Source organism: Trachemys scripta, chromosome 2, assembly GCF_013100865.1.
Source record: "Trachemys scripta elegans isolate TJP31775 chromosome 2, CAS_Tse_1.0, whole genome shotgun sequence".
Classification (NCBI taxonomy): domain Eukaryota; kingdom Metazoa; phylum Chordata; order Testudines; family Emydidae; genus Trachemys; species Trachemys scripta.
Window position 1 is genome coordinate 83,896,083 of NC_048299.1, and position 17,773 is coordinate 83,913,855.

Here is a 17,773-nt window from a genome sequence, read left to right on the forward strand (position 1 = left end):
CTTTTGTAAAGGGAAGTCATGCCTCACCAACCTATTAGAATTCTTTGAGGAGGTCAATAAACATGTGGAAAAAAGTGATATAGTGTACTTGGACTTTCAGAAAGACTATGACTAAGTCCCTTACCAAAGGCAAATAAGCAAAGTATGCAGTCATGGGATAAGAGGGAAGGCCCTTGCATGGATCAGTAACTGGTTAAAAGACAGGAAATAAAGGGTAGGAATAAATGCTCAGTTTTCAGAATGGAGAGAGGTAAACAGTGGTGTCCCCTAGGGAGCTGTACTGGGACCAGGGCTGTTCAAAATATTCGTAAGTGATCTGGAAAAAGGGATGGCAAAATTTGCAGATGATACAAAATTACTCAAGACAGAGAAGTCCAAAGCAGACTGCAGAGTTAAAGGGATCTCACAAAACAGGGATCTCAACAAAATGGCAGATGAAATTCAATGTTGATTAATGCACTTTGGGCAACATAATCCCAACTATATATATAAAATGATGTTGTCTAATTTAGTTGTTACCACTCAAGAAAGAAATCTTGGAGTCATTGTGGATAGTGCTCTGAAAACATCTGCTCAGCATGCAGCAGCTGTCAAAAAAGATAACAATGTTAGGAATCATTAGGAAAGAGATAGGTATTAAGATAGAAAATATAATGCCACTATATGAATCCATGGCACACCCACACAGTGAATACTGCATGCTGTTTTGCTCGCCCTATCTCAAAAAAGATATATTAGAATTGGGAAAGGTATGGAGAAGAGCAACAAACATGATTAGGGGTATGGAATGGCTTACATATGAGGGGGGAGATTAAAAAGACGGGGATTGTGGAACTTGGAAAAGAGAGAACTAAGGGGGGGTATTATAGAGGTCTATAAAATTATGAATGGTGCGGAGAAAGTGACTAGCACTTTCTTATTTACACCTTCACATTACACAGAAAGTAGGGATCACCCAATGAAATTATTGGGCATCATGTTTAAAATAAACAATAGGAAGTACTACTTCACACAGTGCACAGTCAACCTGTGGAATTGGTTTCTGGGGCACGATGCGAAGGCCAAAACTATAACTAGGTTAAAAAAAGAATTAGATAAATTCATGGTGTATAGGTCCATCAATGGCTGTTAACCAAGATGATCAGGGATGCAACCCTATGTTCTGGGTGTCCTAAGCATCTAGCTGCCAGAAGCTGGGTGTAAATGGATGACTGGGGATGGATCACTTGATGATTGCCCTGTTCTATTAATTTCCTCTGAAGCAGCTGGCATTGGCCACTGTTGGAAGTCAGTTTTCTGGGCTAGATGGACCATTGGTCTTACCCAGTATGGCCATTCCTGTGAATTGTGGCCTTTTCTGTGGCATAGGTTTTGAGTCAAGATAAGATCTGTCATGTAGGCACTGGGAAGAGCTGTGTTTTTCCTTTTAAGAAAATCTTATGGAATGCTTTAGCAAAGCTATATTGAGCACTGTAGTTAATAGTTGTCATTTGAAATATTCCAACACTGGAGAATTGTGTGTGAAATTAGTTCAAACTACTTGCTGATTTGTGCACTTTCTCCATGCAGACTCACTCCAAATCTTCCCCACCATCACCAGGCAACAGGAGCAGAACATCTTCACTTACAGAACAATCTGATGAAGGCACTTTAACACCAGACAAAGAGGTCAGTTCAGAGCTCTGTTTTCTTTTCATAAACTTTTTATCTGTAGCATATTACAAAATATCTAAGTGTATAATCATATTTATCACTTTACACAATACCTTTTTATCTAAGAAGGGGGAGGGATAGCTCAGTGGTTTGAGCATTGGACTGCTAAACCCAGGGTTGTGAGTTCAATCCTTGAGGGGGCCACTTAGGGATCTAGGGCAAAATCAATACTTAGTCCTGCTAGTGAAGGCAGGGGGTTGGACTCAATGACCCTTCAGGGTCCCTTCCAGTTCTAGGAGATAGGTATATCTCCATTTATTTAAAAAAAAAAAAATTATTAAGAACTCTTTATTAGTATTTTCAACACCTCATCTGTATATACAAATTAAACTCTGCATTTTTAATATCGGTAAAGCAGGGCTTCCTAAACTTTTCAAGCTGATAACACTTCAAGGCTGAGAAATGTTGTGACCTTTTCCATGACTTCTAACCATAAGCAGGTGAGGTTTTGTAACTATAAATGAAGTAACTGAAATTTCAAAAAGTGAGCTGTAATTGTGAAGGAGATGCATTTTTATATACACTCATCCATCACACTGAATTGAGCTGGTCTTGCTGATGAGGTTGAATTGGGGAAATAATCTCAGTTTTGATCAGTGGACAATTACAATATTTCATTTTTATCACAACCACCAAAGAGAAACCTGGCTTAATGGTACATGGAGGAAAATGGCCTAGTCAGTGCTGCTGAGTCCATAGGTTCTTGAGTTGGAGGGGTTGTTGCCAACTTATTTGCATCATTAGATCATCAAGAAAATAGTCCCACAGCTAAATCTGATGTTTCCCTAAAAGATGCTGACTTACAAGTTTCTGATAGTTCCTGCCTGATTCCTTGGTTCCCTCAATGAAGCCTGAAACAAGAGGAAATTACTGCAAATTTCCTTTGTGCTTGGAAAGACTAATTTAAAAGTTTTCCGATTAGTTTGTTTACCTCACTGAATATAGATAGAACAATCCACTGCTGTCCCTAGAGAGAATTTCAGTTCATATGTGCTTCAAAATGTCAGCAACCAGTGCCATCCAAGCTAAATTATTAAAGATATCAAGGGGAGTTTTGTAATCATTCAGGGAAAACTGTACTTCTGCTCTTCATGCAGACTGTTCAAGTAGCACATTACCTCGTGAGAGCCACCTCACTCCTACATGAAAGAGGAATTGTTGGCAACTGGAACCCATGTCATCGATGACCAGCGCAAAAAGTAGAGAATCTGTTGGCTGACTTCTTATTAATTAATTTCATTACTCAGCAGCTTTGAATGACTGACACCCGTTTTCAGACAGTTTCTTAATAGGAGCTTGACAGTATATGTGTATGAAAGAGTGGAAGCATAAGGCATTAGTTGTGGTGATGTTATTTATTTGTGTGACCAGCTTACTAATTTTCCAGTCTTTGACAACTTTATATGGTTCTTGTAATACCTTTAATTTTCTTGTTTAGTTGTGGCACAACTTTATAAACAAGTAAGCCCTCTTCAATAGAACTATCAGAAACCTATTAATGATGGGGCAACCAAAGTGGGGATGTTGGGCATCCAAAGATAGGGATAATCCCTAGGATATATTATGTATTCTAAACTGAAAATAAAGACTTTCAAGGAGCCCTGTAATTTTTCAACACGTTGAAGTTATTTCCCTGATGTTATTTATCTTATTCTATAGCACTGCTGAATTCTTGTTCCCCTTTCTTCTAACATCTCTGTACAATGGAGAGAAGAATGTGGATGAAAGTTGAATAACCTTTCTAAGAAATAACACCTTGTTGCTTTACTGAAGTTAGAAATTAAGTTAAAAAAATCAACAAAAATTGAAGATTAATCAAAGTTAATCCCTTTACTGGCTTGAACCCTCTTCCTATCTCAAATTCATGCTCTTCATCCCTCACTCTTTAGGCTCTGCACAACTATTTCTCTGCCTCCATCTGTACCCATCTCCTACAGCACCTTCTCTACTATACATTATTCGCATCCAAAGAAGCTTATGTCTACACTGCAGTTAAACACCCACAGCTGGCCTGTGTCAGTAGACTCGGGATCACAGGGCTGTAAAATTGCGGTGTAGATGTTTTGGACTTCATAAGGAGGAAGAGTCCCAGAGCTTGGGATCCAGCCCGAGCCCATAAGTCTACACTGCAATTTTACTGCCCCGCAGCCTGAGTCTTGAAGCCCAAGTTGACTGACATGGGCCAGCTGTGGGTATTTAATTGCAGTATACACATACCTTCAGTTACCTGCTGTCTTGTCTTTTTTGCCCACCTTTGACTTCATGTCTTCTGTTAGGCTGCTCTTTATGCTTGGAACAGTATCCAGTTAATGTTCACCAGCCATCCTACCTTTCCTTTAGAAAAACTCTTAAGACAAATTTCTTCCTTGAATCGGCCTCGCTTGTAAAAACCTGTAGCCCACTTTAGGTATAATCTGTTTTGTGTTGTGTTTATTACATATCTGTACACTTTTTTTTATACAGCAAATCTCTGGAACTGGGACTCACTTATTTGACACATTGTACAATGTTGTGTACAGTGCCATGACAATTTAAAAAATAAAGATGGGCCTAAACCAAAACTTAGAACTGATGTTAAGGTATATGTCCAAATTTTGCACCTTGAGCCCATCTCTTAAAAATAATTGAAAATGAAAGCCTCCTTATAGAAAAGTTATTTTTAAAAAATATACATACACTGTCTGGCTTGTAATGTGTTCTCTGATTCATTTCAATGCTACTTGCAACATTAAGATTGTTCTTAATAGAACATAGAGTCCATCTTGCTGTACTTCATTTAATCAATGTTGCCTTTGACCTTTTTCTCCAGTCTGCACAGTAACGCACACACTCTACAGACAAATAGGAGAATCAAAGACAGCCCACAGGATGTGCCAAGTTGCATTACCCATGCTCTAAATACAGTGGTTAAGTCTGGGAAGAGGCACAGAAGCAAGTTAAGCTATTTTTTGTGTTTGTTTAGGCAGGGAGGGGGAGAAGGGGAAATAGGACAAAGAGACGGGAAACAAAGAGGACCATAAGGGGGCTCAGGTATACGATTGTCTCTCAGCCTAGAAATTCTCATAGCAACTCTGTTGTGAAGCATATTCTGTAATTAGAAATGCAGAAAGTAGAACAGTTGAAAAGAGATAATAAATCTCCGAGATTTATTTAGAACCATTCTTCTTAATATTACATGTAAATAAGTTTCTCTGTAATAATGTATATTAAAGAAGTTATCTCAATCAAGACATTAAAATTCATTTAAATATTCATTTTTATGAAACATGATTAACAACAAAACAAGCTTGTATATTTATTTTCATTTTAAGTGTAATTGGACCAGATATTCATAGAATACAGTTTAAGTAGTAGCTTTTATTCTTAGTCACATGACTGAAGAATTAGACCAAATTGTTTAATTAGTTTTTGAACACACATGCCTGCCTTGGCATGTTTTTCAAGCAACATTTTAGTTTGGCCAAATTGGGTGCTTCTCTTTAGAAAAGAATTGTCAGTGGAGTGTTATTGTAGCTAAATATAATAGTCAAAATACATATAGTAGCATCTGGAGATTACTTTAAAGGAACTTTGTCAGCTAAAATATCTCTTTGCAATACATGGGTCTTAAAATATATTACTAATATCTTAGATTATTGGGAATTGTCTACATTTTAAGATATTGTTCACTATACTTATTCTTTGTTTTGCATTTCTCTGATTTAAAAATGAAAATCAATGAATTAAGTGTCAGTGTTATTTCACCCACCTTGTCTCTCTGATATCCTGGGACCAGCACAGTTAAAATTGTTTGCAGTGTTGTTGTATTTTTAGTCAGTTTAACTTACAGGTTCTCAGTGCTGCAGTGTTCAACTTGCAAACCATGCATGGGAATGTTTTTATTTAAAACTTCAAATTTTTTGAATCATGGAAATATTTCCAATGTTCATAGGTTTTGTGACAACTTCTTTTGAAGAAATATCTTAAATGTTGAGAGAAATGTAGATAGTCCCTTTGTAACAAATGATACTTTTATATAAAGCGTTCTTTAATATTGTACTCTTACATTCCACTTAGTTTGAAGGGATTTTAAGTCTGAGATAATGTTTTGAAATTTTGAAAGATTTGCATACTTGACCAACCGCACATTTTTGGAGAGATTTTTACTTTCTGGTGGTTAGTTCTCTTTCCTTTTCAGCCTCCCATTTGGTTAGAGTAGTGGTTTTCAACCTGTGGTCTGGGGGTCTGCAGACTGTCTAAGATTTTCAAGGGAGTCCGGTCCGCCATTTGAAATTTTTTGGGGGTCCACAAATGGAAAAAGTTTGAAAACGACTGGGTTAGAGGGAAGAATTGGCTCACTCTGGATACAGTCATCATTGCAGAGCAGTTTATGATGGTCTAAGGATCTCAGCCTGGCTTTCAGGATGTGTTTTGGAAGTAAGTGATGTCCCTTTTTCTCCCAGCCAAGGTATCTTGCAAATTTCGTGTAGAGTGTAGAAATAAAGCTAAGTCACCACACCTGTGCTTGTGCATTTTATTTTAGAGTTGCAAGATGTTTGTGTTGGCATATAATTTTTTAATATTATAATAGGTTTTAGATTAACTGCAGTCTTTCCCAAGGTGGTCTAATAAGAAAGTAAGACAAATGAAACTGGCCTTTCCAATCTAACAAAGACACTTCATCTTAATACCCTTGCTAATGCTGCTACTTCAGTTCATTCGTGCTCTGCTTCATCTGAAGTGCTTCTAATAGACATTGTCATGCATGGATACTAGGTGCTCATATATAACTGTTTTTCCTGTCAAATGGGCAAGTAAAATATCTGAAAATGTTGAGGGATATGTAACCTGGTATTTGTTTGAAACCTAACAATGTACACTTTTGGCAGTTATACAGACATGCTTAGATTGCACACTATAGCACAGGGGTAGGCAACCTATGGCACGTGTGCCGAAGGTGGCAAGCGACCTGATTTTCAGTGGCACTCACGCTGCCCGGGTCCTGGCCACCCGTCCGGGGGGCTCTGCATTTTAATTTAATTTTAAATGAAGTTTCTTAAACATTTTAAAAACCTTATTTACTTTACATACAACAATAGTTTAGTTATATATTATAGACTTATAGAAAAAGACCTTCTAAAACGTTACAATGTATTACTGGCACACAAAACTTTAAATTAGAGTGAATAAATGAAGACTCGGCACACCACTTGTGAAAGGTTGCTGACCCCTGCTATAGCAGAAACAACAAACCAGAAAAAGGCTGTTCTTGATACAGATGTTTACTCTTTCTGAAATAGAATGCAAAACAAATATACACCCTTCTGTTTTATTGCAGAAGAAACCCTTGATGTATAGATCTTGACTTGCTTGACAACTTGCTTTTTATATTTCCAACAAGCTCAAGAGTTGTCTCTGTATATGTTAGCTGGAGGGCACTTATGTCTTGGAGATAGGTCTCAATGAGAAAATGTGTCTGGTGGGAAGCAGTTCTTACTAATTATGTCATTTGTTTTCCCTTTTGTGGCTTGCCTTTAGAAGGTTTTATCTGTAATGTTATTGCTTTGTTTGAAGGTATGTCAGATCGATTCCTATCCTACAGTTAGGCCATAAATATGACAGTCAAGACACTTGATGTGCTATTGTTAACGTTAGATCTTTACGTTTAAGCCCACTGCTAATAATTCAAAATATTATTTTTGAAGTTCATTGTTAGCAGTTAACCGGTCATTCTTACAATCTACTCTTTAGTTATTTTAATTTTTAAATCTCTACTCATTAGAGGTCTTCCTTCAGAAAATGGTTTTGTAATTTAGTTTTTTGAATTGTTTTAGTCCCTACAGGAGTACTACATATAATTAGAAATTGGACATTTTTCCTTTGGGCTGTACTTCAAACATGACTTTTACCTGATTTATATAGAAAGCAAACAAAACCATTGTCATTAACAGTGGTTTTCAAAGCATCTATCATAATAGTAATGTCTAATTGTTTTCTTAAAAATCAGTGCTGAAGAAAAAAATTACAGTATTTTGAATACTAAACTACAGTGAATTTCCAGTGCAAGGCTTAATGATGTGATTGTGGCTAATATGAAGAAAGGGGTTGTAGTAATTTGTATAGTAGATTACATATGAAAACTGAGTCAAGAACCTTAGAATTAAGAACATTAAAGTTGCTAAGTCAAGCATCAGCAAGTTAGAAAATGCTGGAATTAAAGCTCCCCATGCAAAACTTAATTTGTATGCATGTGTGTTATGATAGTTTATCTGCATTTCCTACACACCTGTGGTAGAGCCAGGAACAGAACCTAGCTATCCTGGGTCCTAGTCCAGTGCCTCAAACACAAGTAAACATTGTTATAACCCTGAATGAGTTCCATCTAGTAGTCACTAACGAGGTCACTGAACATGGATCCACCTGCTGTATCCACATGCTCTTAAGCTTTCTGTACACAGGTTAGGCACTTGGTCACTGCCAAGTGCAGAGCCAGTGTTTGACACCCCTCTTGGACATGGGGACTCCTCAGACCAACTACCTAGGCCCAGAAACTAGAGCCAGCTCTCTCAGCCTCCCCATAGCCCTTGCATGCTCTCAGAGTTCCACCAAAGCTGTGGAGCTTCCAGTACACAAAGGGACTATGTGACAGTGAAAGAAAGTAACACGTAGACTGTACAATGGAATTTGTAAACTGATCACACTTTACTCGCATACAAAAAACAAGAGAGATACATAGGGTGACCAAACTTCCCTGTGCTGAATATGGGACACCTAGTAAAATTACTCATATTGAAGCAAGTTCAACGGCAATCAATCAGAACTATGCAGTACAAATGTTCAAATTAACATCAAGTTGGCTGTGTCCCTGTTTAAAAGAAATACTGTGTAGTTAGATTCTTTTTATTTATCTTATCTTTAAGGGATTAGGGAGAGGTCACACACACACTCCCGTACACTTCTCTCACGGAGGGGGGAGGGAGGGTGACCAACCAACCCCGTGACCAACCAACTCCATGCCTGGCTGGGCCCCCAGGATGGACCCACCTCTCCTGGCACCTAGTGTCACATTTTCCCGAGGCAACACATCCGGGGGAGAGAGATGCATGCCAGGGTCACATGCCTCCCCTCCCCAGATTTCCGACAGGGTTCACACCAGAATGGGGCCAGCAGCAGCCTTTTGTCACTGTGCAGGAGGGAAGGGATTGGAGCTGCTTCCAGCCATTGGGGGTAGGGAGGAGGAGTGAATGACCTGGCTTTCTTTCCCGCTTCCCCCGCTCCCCTCTGGAAGCAGCTTGTCCCTGCCTGCCTGCACAGTGTTGAAAGGCAGCTAACACCTCCAGGCTGCTGCTAGCCACCAACATAACCCAGCCGCCTCCTGTCCCCCAGCTACAGCGCATGCAGGAAGGGGTTAAGCCCTAAGGATGCATTGTGCACCACGGCCCAGAGAACTTGACTGCAGGGGCTTCAGCGAACCCAGCCAAAGAGGTGGCTCAGCAGGGGAGGGTGCCTAGGGGAAGGAGCATCCCCACATTCTCTGGGAGCAGGACCCAGCGCAAGGACGTGGAGGGTGAAGAGGGTGCAAAGCCCATGCCTGAGGGGCTGTTGTGAAGCCTGCAGGGTCGGGGTGCAAACAGGCTGGAAATCGCTTCCCTTGCTGCCACTCCAGAGTTTAGCTGAGGGGCAGAGAGGCTTCCCTGTGCTAGCGCTCTGTGGGGCATTGGCACATGAAGGGCTCAGTTCCTCCTGGGCCAGAGGGTCGTGGGCTTTCCTGGGGCACTGACCTAGCCAGAGGCAGTGAGGGAAGGAAGGAGCCTGCCAGCCAGGCTGTTGGTGAGCTGAGCACTCCTACCAGGGACTGGTTCTCCACACACAGCTGGGAGCAGGATGTGCCCTGCCGGGTTGGGGGGGGGATGAGGAGCAGTGGAGCTGGAGGAGGGATGGGAGGGGCTAAGCAGGGAGAGGACAGCAAGAGGGAGACCATGTAAAGGGCCAGTGGGTGGGTAGCAGAAGCGACACCCCGCTTGGTGCCTGCCTGCACTCACCAGCCACCGCAGTTCACAGTGCATAGCCAGTGCTCGCTGGAAATGGGACGGGGGTGAGGTCCTGCTGGCCGAGAGATGGCACACAGAAGGGGCTGCACTGATGGACCAGCAGGGGGAGCGGCCGGCCCTGCATGTTGCAGCTTTGCCCCACCACCCACCCTCATTGTTGACTACTTGGCGCCCCCCCCCCTTTCCCTCCTGCCCACTCACTGCTGGTAGGCAGGCGGCTGGTGAGCAGGGATCCGGCCAGCAGCAGGACCTGCCAATACTGATGGGAGGGAGAGACAGAAAATACGTGACAATTTGCCCATTTTTAAGAACAAGTCCGGACACCTGCAGGAGGGCTTAAATATGAGACTGTCCCTTTAAAAACGGGACATCTGGTCACCGTAGAGATACAGGTCCAAGGAAAACAACAAAACCTGTATGCAAATCCCTGCCTCCATTTCCTCACTTCTCTGAGAGCCTCTTAGTATTTAGTTAGTGTCCTTGCAGAATGCCAGGACCTTCCTCCTCCTTTTCCAGCACAGCCTTGTCTTCTGGTTCTCGTCTGTGTGTGTGTATGTCTCTCTCTCTCTCAAAAAAAACCCCACCACCACCCAGTGAGATCCAGTCTCTCTCTCTTTCTTGCCCCCGCCCCAAGGTCAGGTGGTCTCCCTGACTGACATCAAGTCCCTTGTCAGGTGGCCCATTGCTTGGGTACCAGCCTATCTGAGGGAATTAGTTCACCTAGACTGCAGTCAGCTCATTCTCGAAGCGTGTTTCCATTTAAATGGAGGATTACCTAAATGTAACACCCTTGTTTGCTCTGCATTGTTAGTCCTCTGCCAATTCTTCCTGGAATTCTAGTCCACAATGAAGTAAAAAGACAACAATGAAGGTATAGTGCAGTTTTACAATCAAAATGGTACTCTCAAAAGAAAATGGAGTTTTGTAGTTTGATATAGAGGCATACAGACATTCACTAATCTATCACATTTGTCCCTTTTCTTGCAAACCTCTTTCTCAGTATCATTCTATGTACTGAATGGCAGGGGTCTGGTAGGGAAAAATGTATACACAATCATGTTATTGAAGACTTTTTCCTAATACATATGTATATAGTGACTGAATTATGGTTCACCTGGGCAGCCTTATTTCTGGCATTTCCTAACTATTGAGTAATTGACTTTATGACCTTAACATTCTTTTAACATAGCTTTTTGTATTTAATTTCCTTGCTTTTGTAAAAAGATAAATGAACACATTTTTTAATGTAGAATCATATTAACATCCTCCATGGATCCATCATCATCATTGTAACCCTAAACCTGTAGATTCATAGCTGACATCTCTACCACTTGAAGTAAAGGAGGAACTAATAGCAGTAGTCAGCTCTTGTCTCTTTGTGGATCAGCTACTATAAGAAGTTATCTTATACTTAGGCTATGTCTATACTACCACTTACGTTGATATAACTTATGGTGCTCACGGATATGAATAAAACACCCCCCTGAGCGACACAAGTTATACCGACATAAGTGCTGTGTGGACAGCGCTGTCGGTGGGAGAGCTTCTTTCACCAACATAGCTACTGACACTTGTTGGGGGTGGATTAACTATGTCAATGGGAGAGCTCTCTCCATCAGCATTGGTACAGCTGCGCCACTGTAAGCTGTCTAGTATAGATGTAGCCTTAGACTGTAAACCCTTCTGTCTCTTTGTTCTGTTTGTATAGTGTCTAGCACATTCGTTTCCTAATCCATGACAAGGGCCTTTAAGCGCTACCACAATACAAATAAGTACATGACACACAATATACTGGTGATTTACACAACTATTTGCTAGACAGCAGAGGAATGCAGGTAATCAGGAATCTTGAGTTCTGTTCTTGTTTTTGTTGGGGGTGTGGTCTAGTGATTAGACATCGTGCACAATCAAGCACATATATTTGGCACATTCTGAAAGGTAGTGTGGGTAAGTGGAATTTAAGTCAGTTTCTAACCTGATTCCCCTTTATGCTGCTGGAACAGCGTAAAAAGGCATAGCCCCATAGGGAATTACCCCAGTGCAGGGGTAGCATAGAGCTGGTGTACATGACCCTGTGGTACCCCTCCTCACTGCCCTGGCATAAGGAATGCTATGGGCATGTCATGTCAGGGGCAGGATGGGTGTTGGCCAAGATGCTCTGCACTCCAGCATTTCTGGTATTCAGAGAAGACTACAGGGTGCAGGTAAGGCTTTAGTAAGTTAGAGCAGCACCAGCCCATGGATCAGCCTAGAATGTGGGTGATAGAAAGTTGGCTTAAAATAATCTTTGCATACCCCCTATGACTATACTTTCTGTGCTGCACTTTCTGAGAGGTACAGCACAATTTGTGGTCCCTGGATTCTATTGTTAGCTCTGACAGAAATGACTGTGTTCAACCTCTTAATTACCCTGTCTTCTAAAGTGGCCTTGGTTGGTAATAACAATCAAGTGTGCACAGAATTATTAATGTCAGTGAAAGAGCACAGGCTAGAAATTGTGATTTCCTTATGCTTAGCAGCCTTCCTTTTCTGGCTCTCGGTCAGCAGCGCAGCGGGGGTGCTAAGGCAGCAGGTCCGGCTCCTAGGCGAAGGCATGCAAGCAACTCTATGCAGCTCTCGCTCGCAGGCACCGCCCCACCCCAGCTTGGAGCAAGGGCAGTGCGCAGAGCCCTGAGGCCCCTCCGCCTAGGAGCCGGACATGCTGCTGGCCACTTCCGGGGCGCAGCATGATGTTAGAAGAGGTAGGAACTAGCCTACCTTAACCGGGCAGCACCACCAATGGGACTTTTAACAGCCTGGTCAGCGGTGCTGACCAGAGCCAGCGTGACCCAGTGCCTTATGTTCCACGATCCATTACTGGGCTGTGACCCACAATTTGAAAACAACTGATATAGACGACAAAATGAAATTCAACAAAGGCAAATGTGAGGTGCTACGCTCAGGGAAGAAAAAACAAATGCACAAATACAGAATGGGAGATAACTGGGTTGGCAGCAGCACTGCTGAGAAGGATCTGGGAGTAATGGTGGCTCACAACCACGTGAGTCAACAATGCAATGCTGTTGCAAAAAAACCTAAAGGCATTTTTGAGTTGCACTAACAGAGGCATAGCATACAAATCATGGAAGGTAATAGTACCGCTCAACTCGGCGCTGGTTAGGTCTCAGCTGGAGTACTGTGTCCAGTTTTGGTCACTGCTGTATAGAAAAGATTTAGAGAAACTGTAAAAAACCCACTGGTAAGGGACAAAGATGATCAAAGGGATGGATTGCAAAGCATATGCGCAAAGGCTGAAGGAGCTGGGTATGTTTAATTTGGAAAAGAAGAGATTAAGGGGGGACATGATAGCGGTCTTCAAATACTTGAAAGCTTGCCATAAAGACAGTAAAATTGTTCTCTCTTACCACAGAGGGCAGCACAAGAGGCAATGGGTTCAAACTACAGCAGGGGTCGGCAACGTTCGGCACGCGGCTTGCCAGGGTAAGTAAAACTGGCCCGGCCCGTTAGGATGTTTACCTGCTGACGCGGCAGGTTCGGCCAATCGCAGCCCCCACTGGCCGCGGTTCGCCGTTCCGGGCCAATGGGGGCGGCGAGAAGCGGTGCGGGCGAGCGATGTGCTGGCCGCGGCTTCTCGCCACCCCTATTGGCCTGGGACGGCGAACCGCGGCCAGTGGGGGCCGCGATCAGCCGAACCTGCCATGTCAGCAGGTAAATAAAACTGGCCCGACCCGCCAGGGTACTTACCCTGGCGAGCCGCGTGCCGAATGTTGCCGACCCCTGAACTACAGCATAGAAGATTTAGATTAAATCTCAGGAAAAATTTCCTAACTAAGAACAGTAGGACAATGAAACAAACTGTCTAGGGAAGTCATGGAAGCTCCTTCACTGGAGGTTTTCAAAAAGGCTGGATAGCTAGGGTGACCAGATGAGGGGAAGAAAATACTGGGACACATGGGGTGGGGGCAGAGCAAAAAAACAAAAAAAGCCGAGTCCTGCCCCGGCTGAGCAAAAAAAACAAGCAGTGCTGCCGGCGGATATCGGGACAAAATGTGTCCCAACGAATCTTTTATTGGGACTTCTGGTCACCCTATAGCTATTTGTCTTGAATAGTTGACTCAACAAATCCTGCATCTTAGCAGGGAGTTAGATTTGATGGTCCTTGTGGTCCTTTCTAACCCTATGGTTCTGTGATTCTGTGGAAATAGATTACTCAAATAATGCCTTGGTTGAATTTAACTATTTAGTATTGTGAGAAACAAACAAAGTCATTATTCAGAACTATCTGATTCCTGAAATTCTTGACAATGTAAAATCAAACTAATCACATTTTAAAATATAATGAATCAACTGAGCTACAGTTAATATACATTTCATTTTGGAAATCTTCATAAATCTTTAATTATTGGCAGTTATTGCTTTCTACTTACAAGTTTTACAATTTGCATTTCATTGTCTTAGCTGATCTTGTATAAGCACAAAAGAGAACTAGTGTAAAGTGTAAAGTCACTTTTCTCTGTGATAGTTTTAGCTCTGCTGGTTATTTATACAAATAAATAAAAAAAACCTGTTAGTGAAACATTGATGGTTGAGATTTTATGCACCCCAAAGTCATGAAACCGTGAAACTCAAAGTTATGGTTCCCACAGCTATTGTAAATTGGCCACTTGTGCATATGTAATGTTTGCCATTGGTCTTTTTGCACATATATGTTATCTTTGGTGATAATTCTTCTGGTTTATGAGGGCTGTGGGAACTGTAACTTAGAATTTTATGGTTTTTATTTGTGTAAAATCTCACTCATGAACGTTTTCATTTAATGTACCCTTTTCTTTTTCCCTAAAAAGGGAAGATGAACAAAAAAAAAGAGATGAAAGAGATGCTTCCTTGGCTTTTTCACACTTGAATAAGTTTACATTTGAAAGTGTTCTCTAGCAACTCTCTCAAATGCAAAAGTGTATTTAGCTGAATGAATGGGTATTAGACTGTGCTTACAATTGTTTGTGTCCTTCTGGCCCTGCTACTGTAAATACTGTGCACTTTGAGAGTCTTTTCCCTGTAATTTACTGTTTTCAGCATGTGAACTTTGAAATAAGGGTGTCTCATGTCCAAGACAGCCCTTGATAAATCATCCAGTAGGTTACTAGAGATAATATTTATCCTCTATTCTAACATGCTTGAATTACATCTCAAGTGTGACCAACATTGAGACAGTTGAAGCCTTTACTGAAGTTAGACATTTACAGCATAGTTCTGAAAAGTAAAACTAAGCAACATATTGGTTTCAGAATGAAACCCCACTGAGGCATTGGTCATAGCAGCAATTCACAATTTTCTAAGTGCTGAGTCCTGGTCTCCCCTCCCTGGCTGCAGAAGATCTTCTAGTAGAACCAGTGAGGTTCTGCTATATAGAGGGTGGTATAATGAACTATATGTGTGATTTTTTTTTTTTCTTTCTATTGGCTGATGTACTGAGAGGGTAGTGCATCTACTGGATGGGAGGAATCTTCTTTAGCTTTAGGGTTTTTTGGAGGACCAGCATTCAAGGCTCAGCTCCTCAGACTTGTGTGTGATTTGTGTCTCCAAAACATGGATACATTACAAGAGAAGATTTGGGGAGCGAATAACGCGGATGGGCACATGTTGCAGAGTCCAGTTTCACTGAAGCAGATCCGTTGGCTATTCCTCTTGCTTAATGGGAGCCATGAGAGCATGGAGACTACTCCAACAAAGAGATTTAGGTAGTGGTTCTGGTGTTGAAGAGTGGCCTCAGGTCAGGGTTAAGGATTCTTCTCTTCCTCCCTCCCTGCCTCAATTTCTGGAGGAATTCTCCAGCAAATAGTCTGGTTGTTGATCTTTATGATGAAATAGGCATGTACTAACTCAGACATGCACATGCTGGGATCTGTTGAGGCTCTCGTTTATATTTCTGTTGCAAATGTTTGCCTTAAATAACAGATCCAAGGGATGGGAAGGAATAAGAACTAAGCCTCTTGAAATTATTATTTTCCTAGCCCTGATTCATGTTGTAATATCCAGAGACCACCAGATGTACTTATTAATACAATAGTAAGCACGTCATCCATTTTCTGTAATAAACAGTAATTATAAATCATTATGTTTATGTATGTGTTGTTCTAAATCTTCCCATAGATCAAATTGTGTCCTAATTTCAATTATAAACATAGTAACAGGAAGCTTTATGTATCCATTTAAAAAAGATCAGGAACCTAATCATTTTGCAATGGTGTCTCTCCCTAGAAATAATACTTAAGACCTTGAAATCGAGAAATGGTTTCCTTCTGAACCAGTCGCAAATGAAAAGCCCTTTAAGTGATTCACTCAGCAGATTACTCAAGTCTAGAATTTCTGAATTGATCAACATGTTAGGCGATAAGATAGCCCGGCCTTTGGTTTCTGAATGTCAGAAAAAGCCTGAAATATATTAACACATATATATTAATATATATTAATTATAGCAATATATTGAAACATGTTATACCATTCTAACAACATTAAATAATAAAACACACTTGAATTCATAATAGCGGATTTGAATTGTTATTCCACAGTCTCTCTTCATGGATGCTTTTACTTTCTGTGAGTTTACAAACTCATCTCCTAAGCTGATTCAAATATTTTAAATGTAAACACTACCAGTTGAGTTAGCAATTTCTTGTATCATTTTGTAACTCCTAATGATTCCAGTCATTATGTATGGAGGTGATAGCTAAAGTACAGTTTTGAACACATCCTACATAATTTAGCATTCCAGGATTTAAGAACTTTTTACAATCTAATTAATAAATCTTAGTGGAAAGATAAATATTCAGAAGTACATAGTTTATTTTAATATTTGTATTAGAATAGATATAAAAGTACCGATGTTACTTTTCAATATAAATATATTATGTCATAAGCAAATTAACATATCAGGACAAGATGTTTGTTTTGTAGATGTTTATAAATAAAACTATAGTGTCAATGCAAAATAGTACTTGCTCATGCAAGGCTAAATTAAGGCACACTTTTGCTACCACTTTCTTTCCCCTCCAAATAATCAATATAATAGATCTTGGCTGTTATGACAATGAATGATCTAATATAGTTCTGTTCTTGCTTTGTATTCCTCAGTGGGTTACGTTTACCATATTGTATCTTTTTGTAGACCCTTTTAGCACTGTGCAGAAATTGAGATGGTGAGATAAACGTTTGCAACATTCTTTGATTTTTTTTCCCTTTCTCATTACTTGTGTTTTTCATCTCCCTGCTTTTTGCATTGAATGACACAGCTGCTAGCCGGGATGATAGCAGAGCCCGCTTTTCTCTCTGAGTATACTATCTTTGCTTTGGATCCCAAACGACCTAAACCACAGAGTGACAGTGTGGTGAGTCCTCCTGCCCTTTTCAGTGATGCCTTTAGCAGGGGGAGGAGAATACTGTTTATTCTAGAAGGCAAAACTAGTGCTGCTTATGGCTTATAGTCTCACAAAGGCATCTTGACTACCCTCTTGCTAACCCTGCACTAAAATTCAGGGGTAATACCTGATAGCTCATGGCTGGTGTGCTGTATGATGTGAACTTATTTTAACACAGAAAATTAACATTGTTCTGTTATACAGGAAAATGCATTCTTCCCAAACTTTCAACAAACAATCACCACATAGGTTCGTATGTTCCTTGCCTACAATCCATAAATGCTGCTGTAAGTCACTCTGCTAGTTTTTAATGTCTGTCTTTGGATATTTGAAGGAAAATGGGTATGATAAACATTGATGGTAGTGCTTTTTCTGAAAAAGAACTTTAAAAAGTATGCTATTTGCAGCATATATTGCTATATAGCGTATGTACTCGTTCATAAGCCGAAATTTTTTAATAAAAAAGGGAAGCACCAGAGAAGGGGGTTAGCTTATGAATGGGTATAGAGAGGAAGAGGTGGGACCAGCCACTTCCCCCAACAGAGGGAGCAAGGAGAGGCAGCACAGCAAGCAGAGCCAGAAGGGAAGAGGGGGGACCAGAGTCTCTCCGCTTCT

The 17,773-nt window shown here is 41.0% G+C and overlaps 1 protein-coding gene across 3 annotated transcripts in view; it reads left to right on the plus strand.

Annotated features, from left to right (window-relative positions):
- Positions 1 to 17,773, plus strand: part of GOLGA4 (golgin A4) — a 116,669-nt gene that overhangs the window by 8,322 nt on the left and 90,574 nt on the right. For 2 of the 3 annotated variants that reach the window (XM_034761124.1, XM_034761125.1), the window contains exons 2-3: positions 1,570 to 1,668; positions 17,033 to 17,128. In XM_034761124.1, the coding sequence (XP_034617015.1) occupies positions 1,570 to 1,668; positions 17,033 to 17,128 (195 nt within the window). The remainder of the gene's footprint in view (positions 1 to 1,569; positions 1,669 to 17,032; positions 17,129 to 17,773) is intronic. The other variant, XM_034761126.1, reaches the window with a different exon arrangement.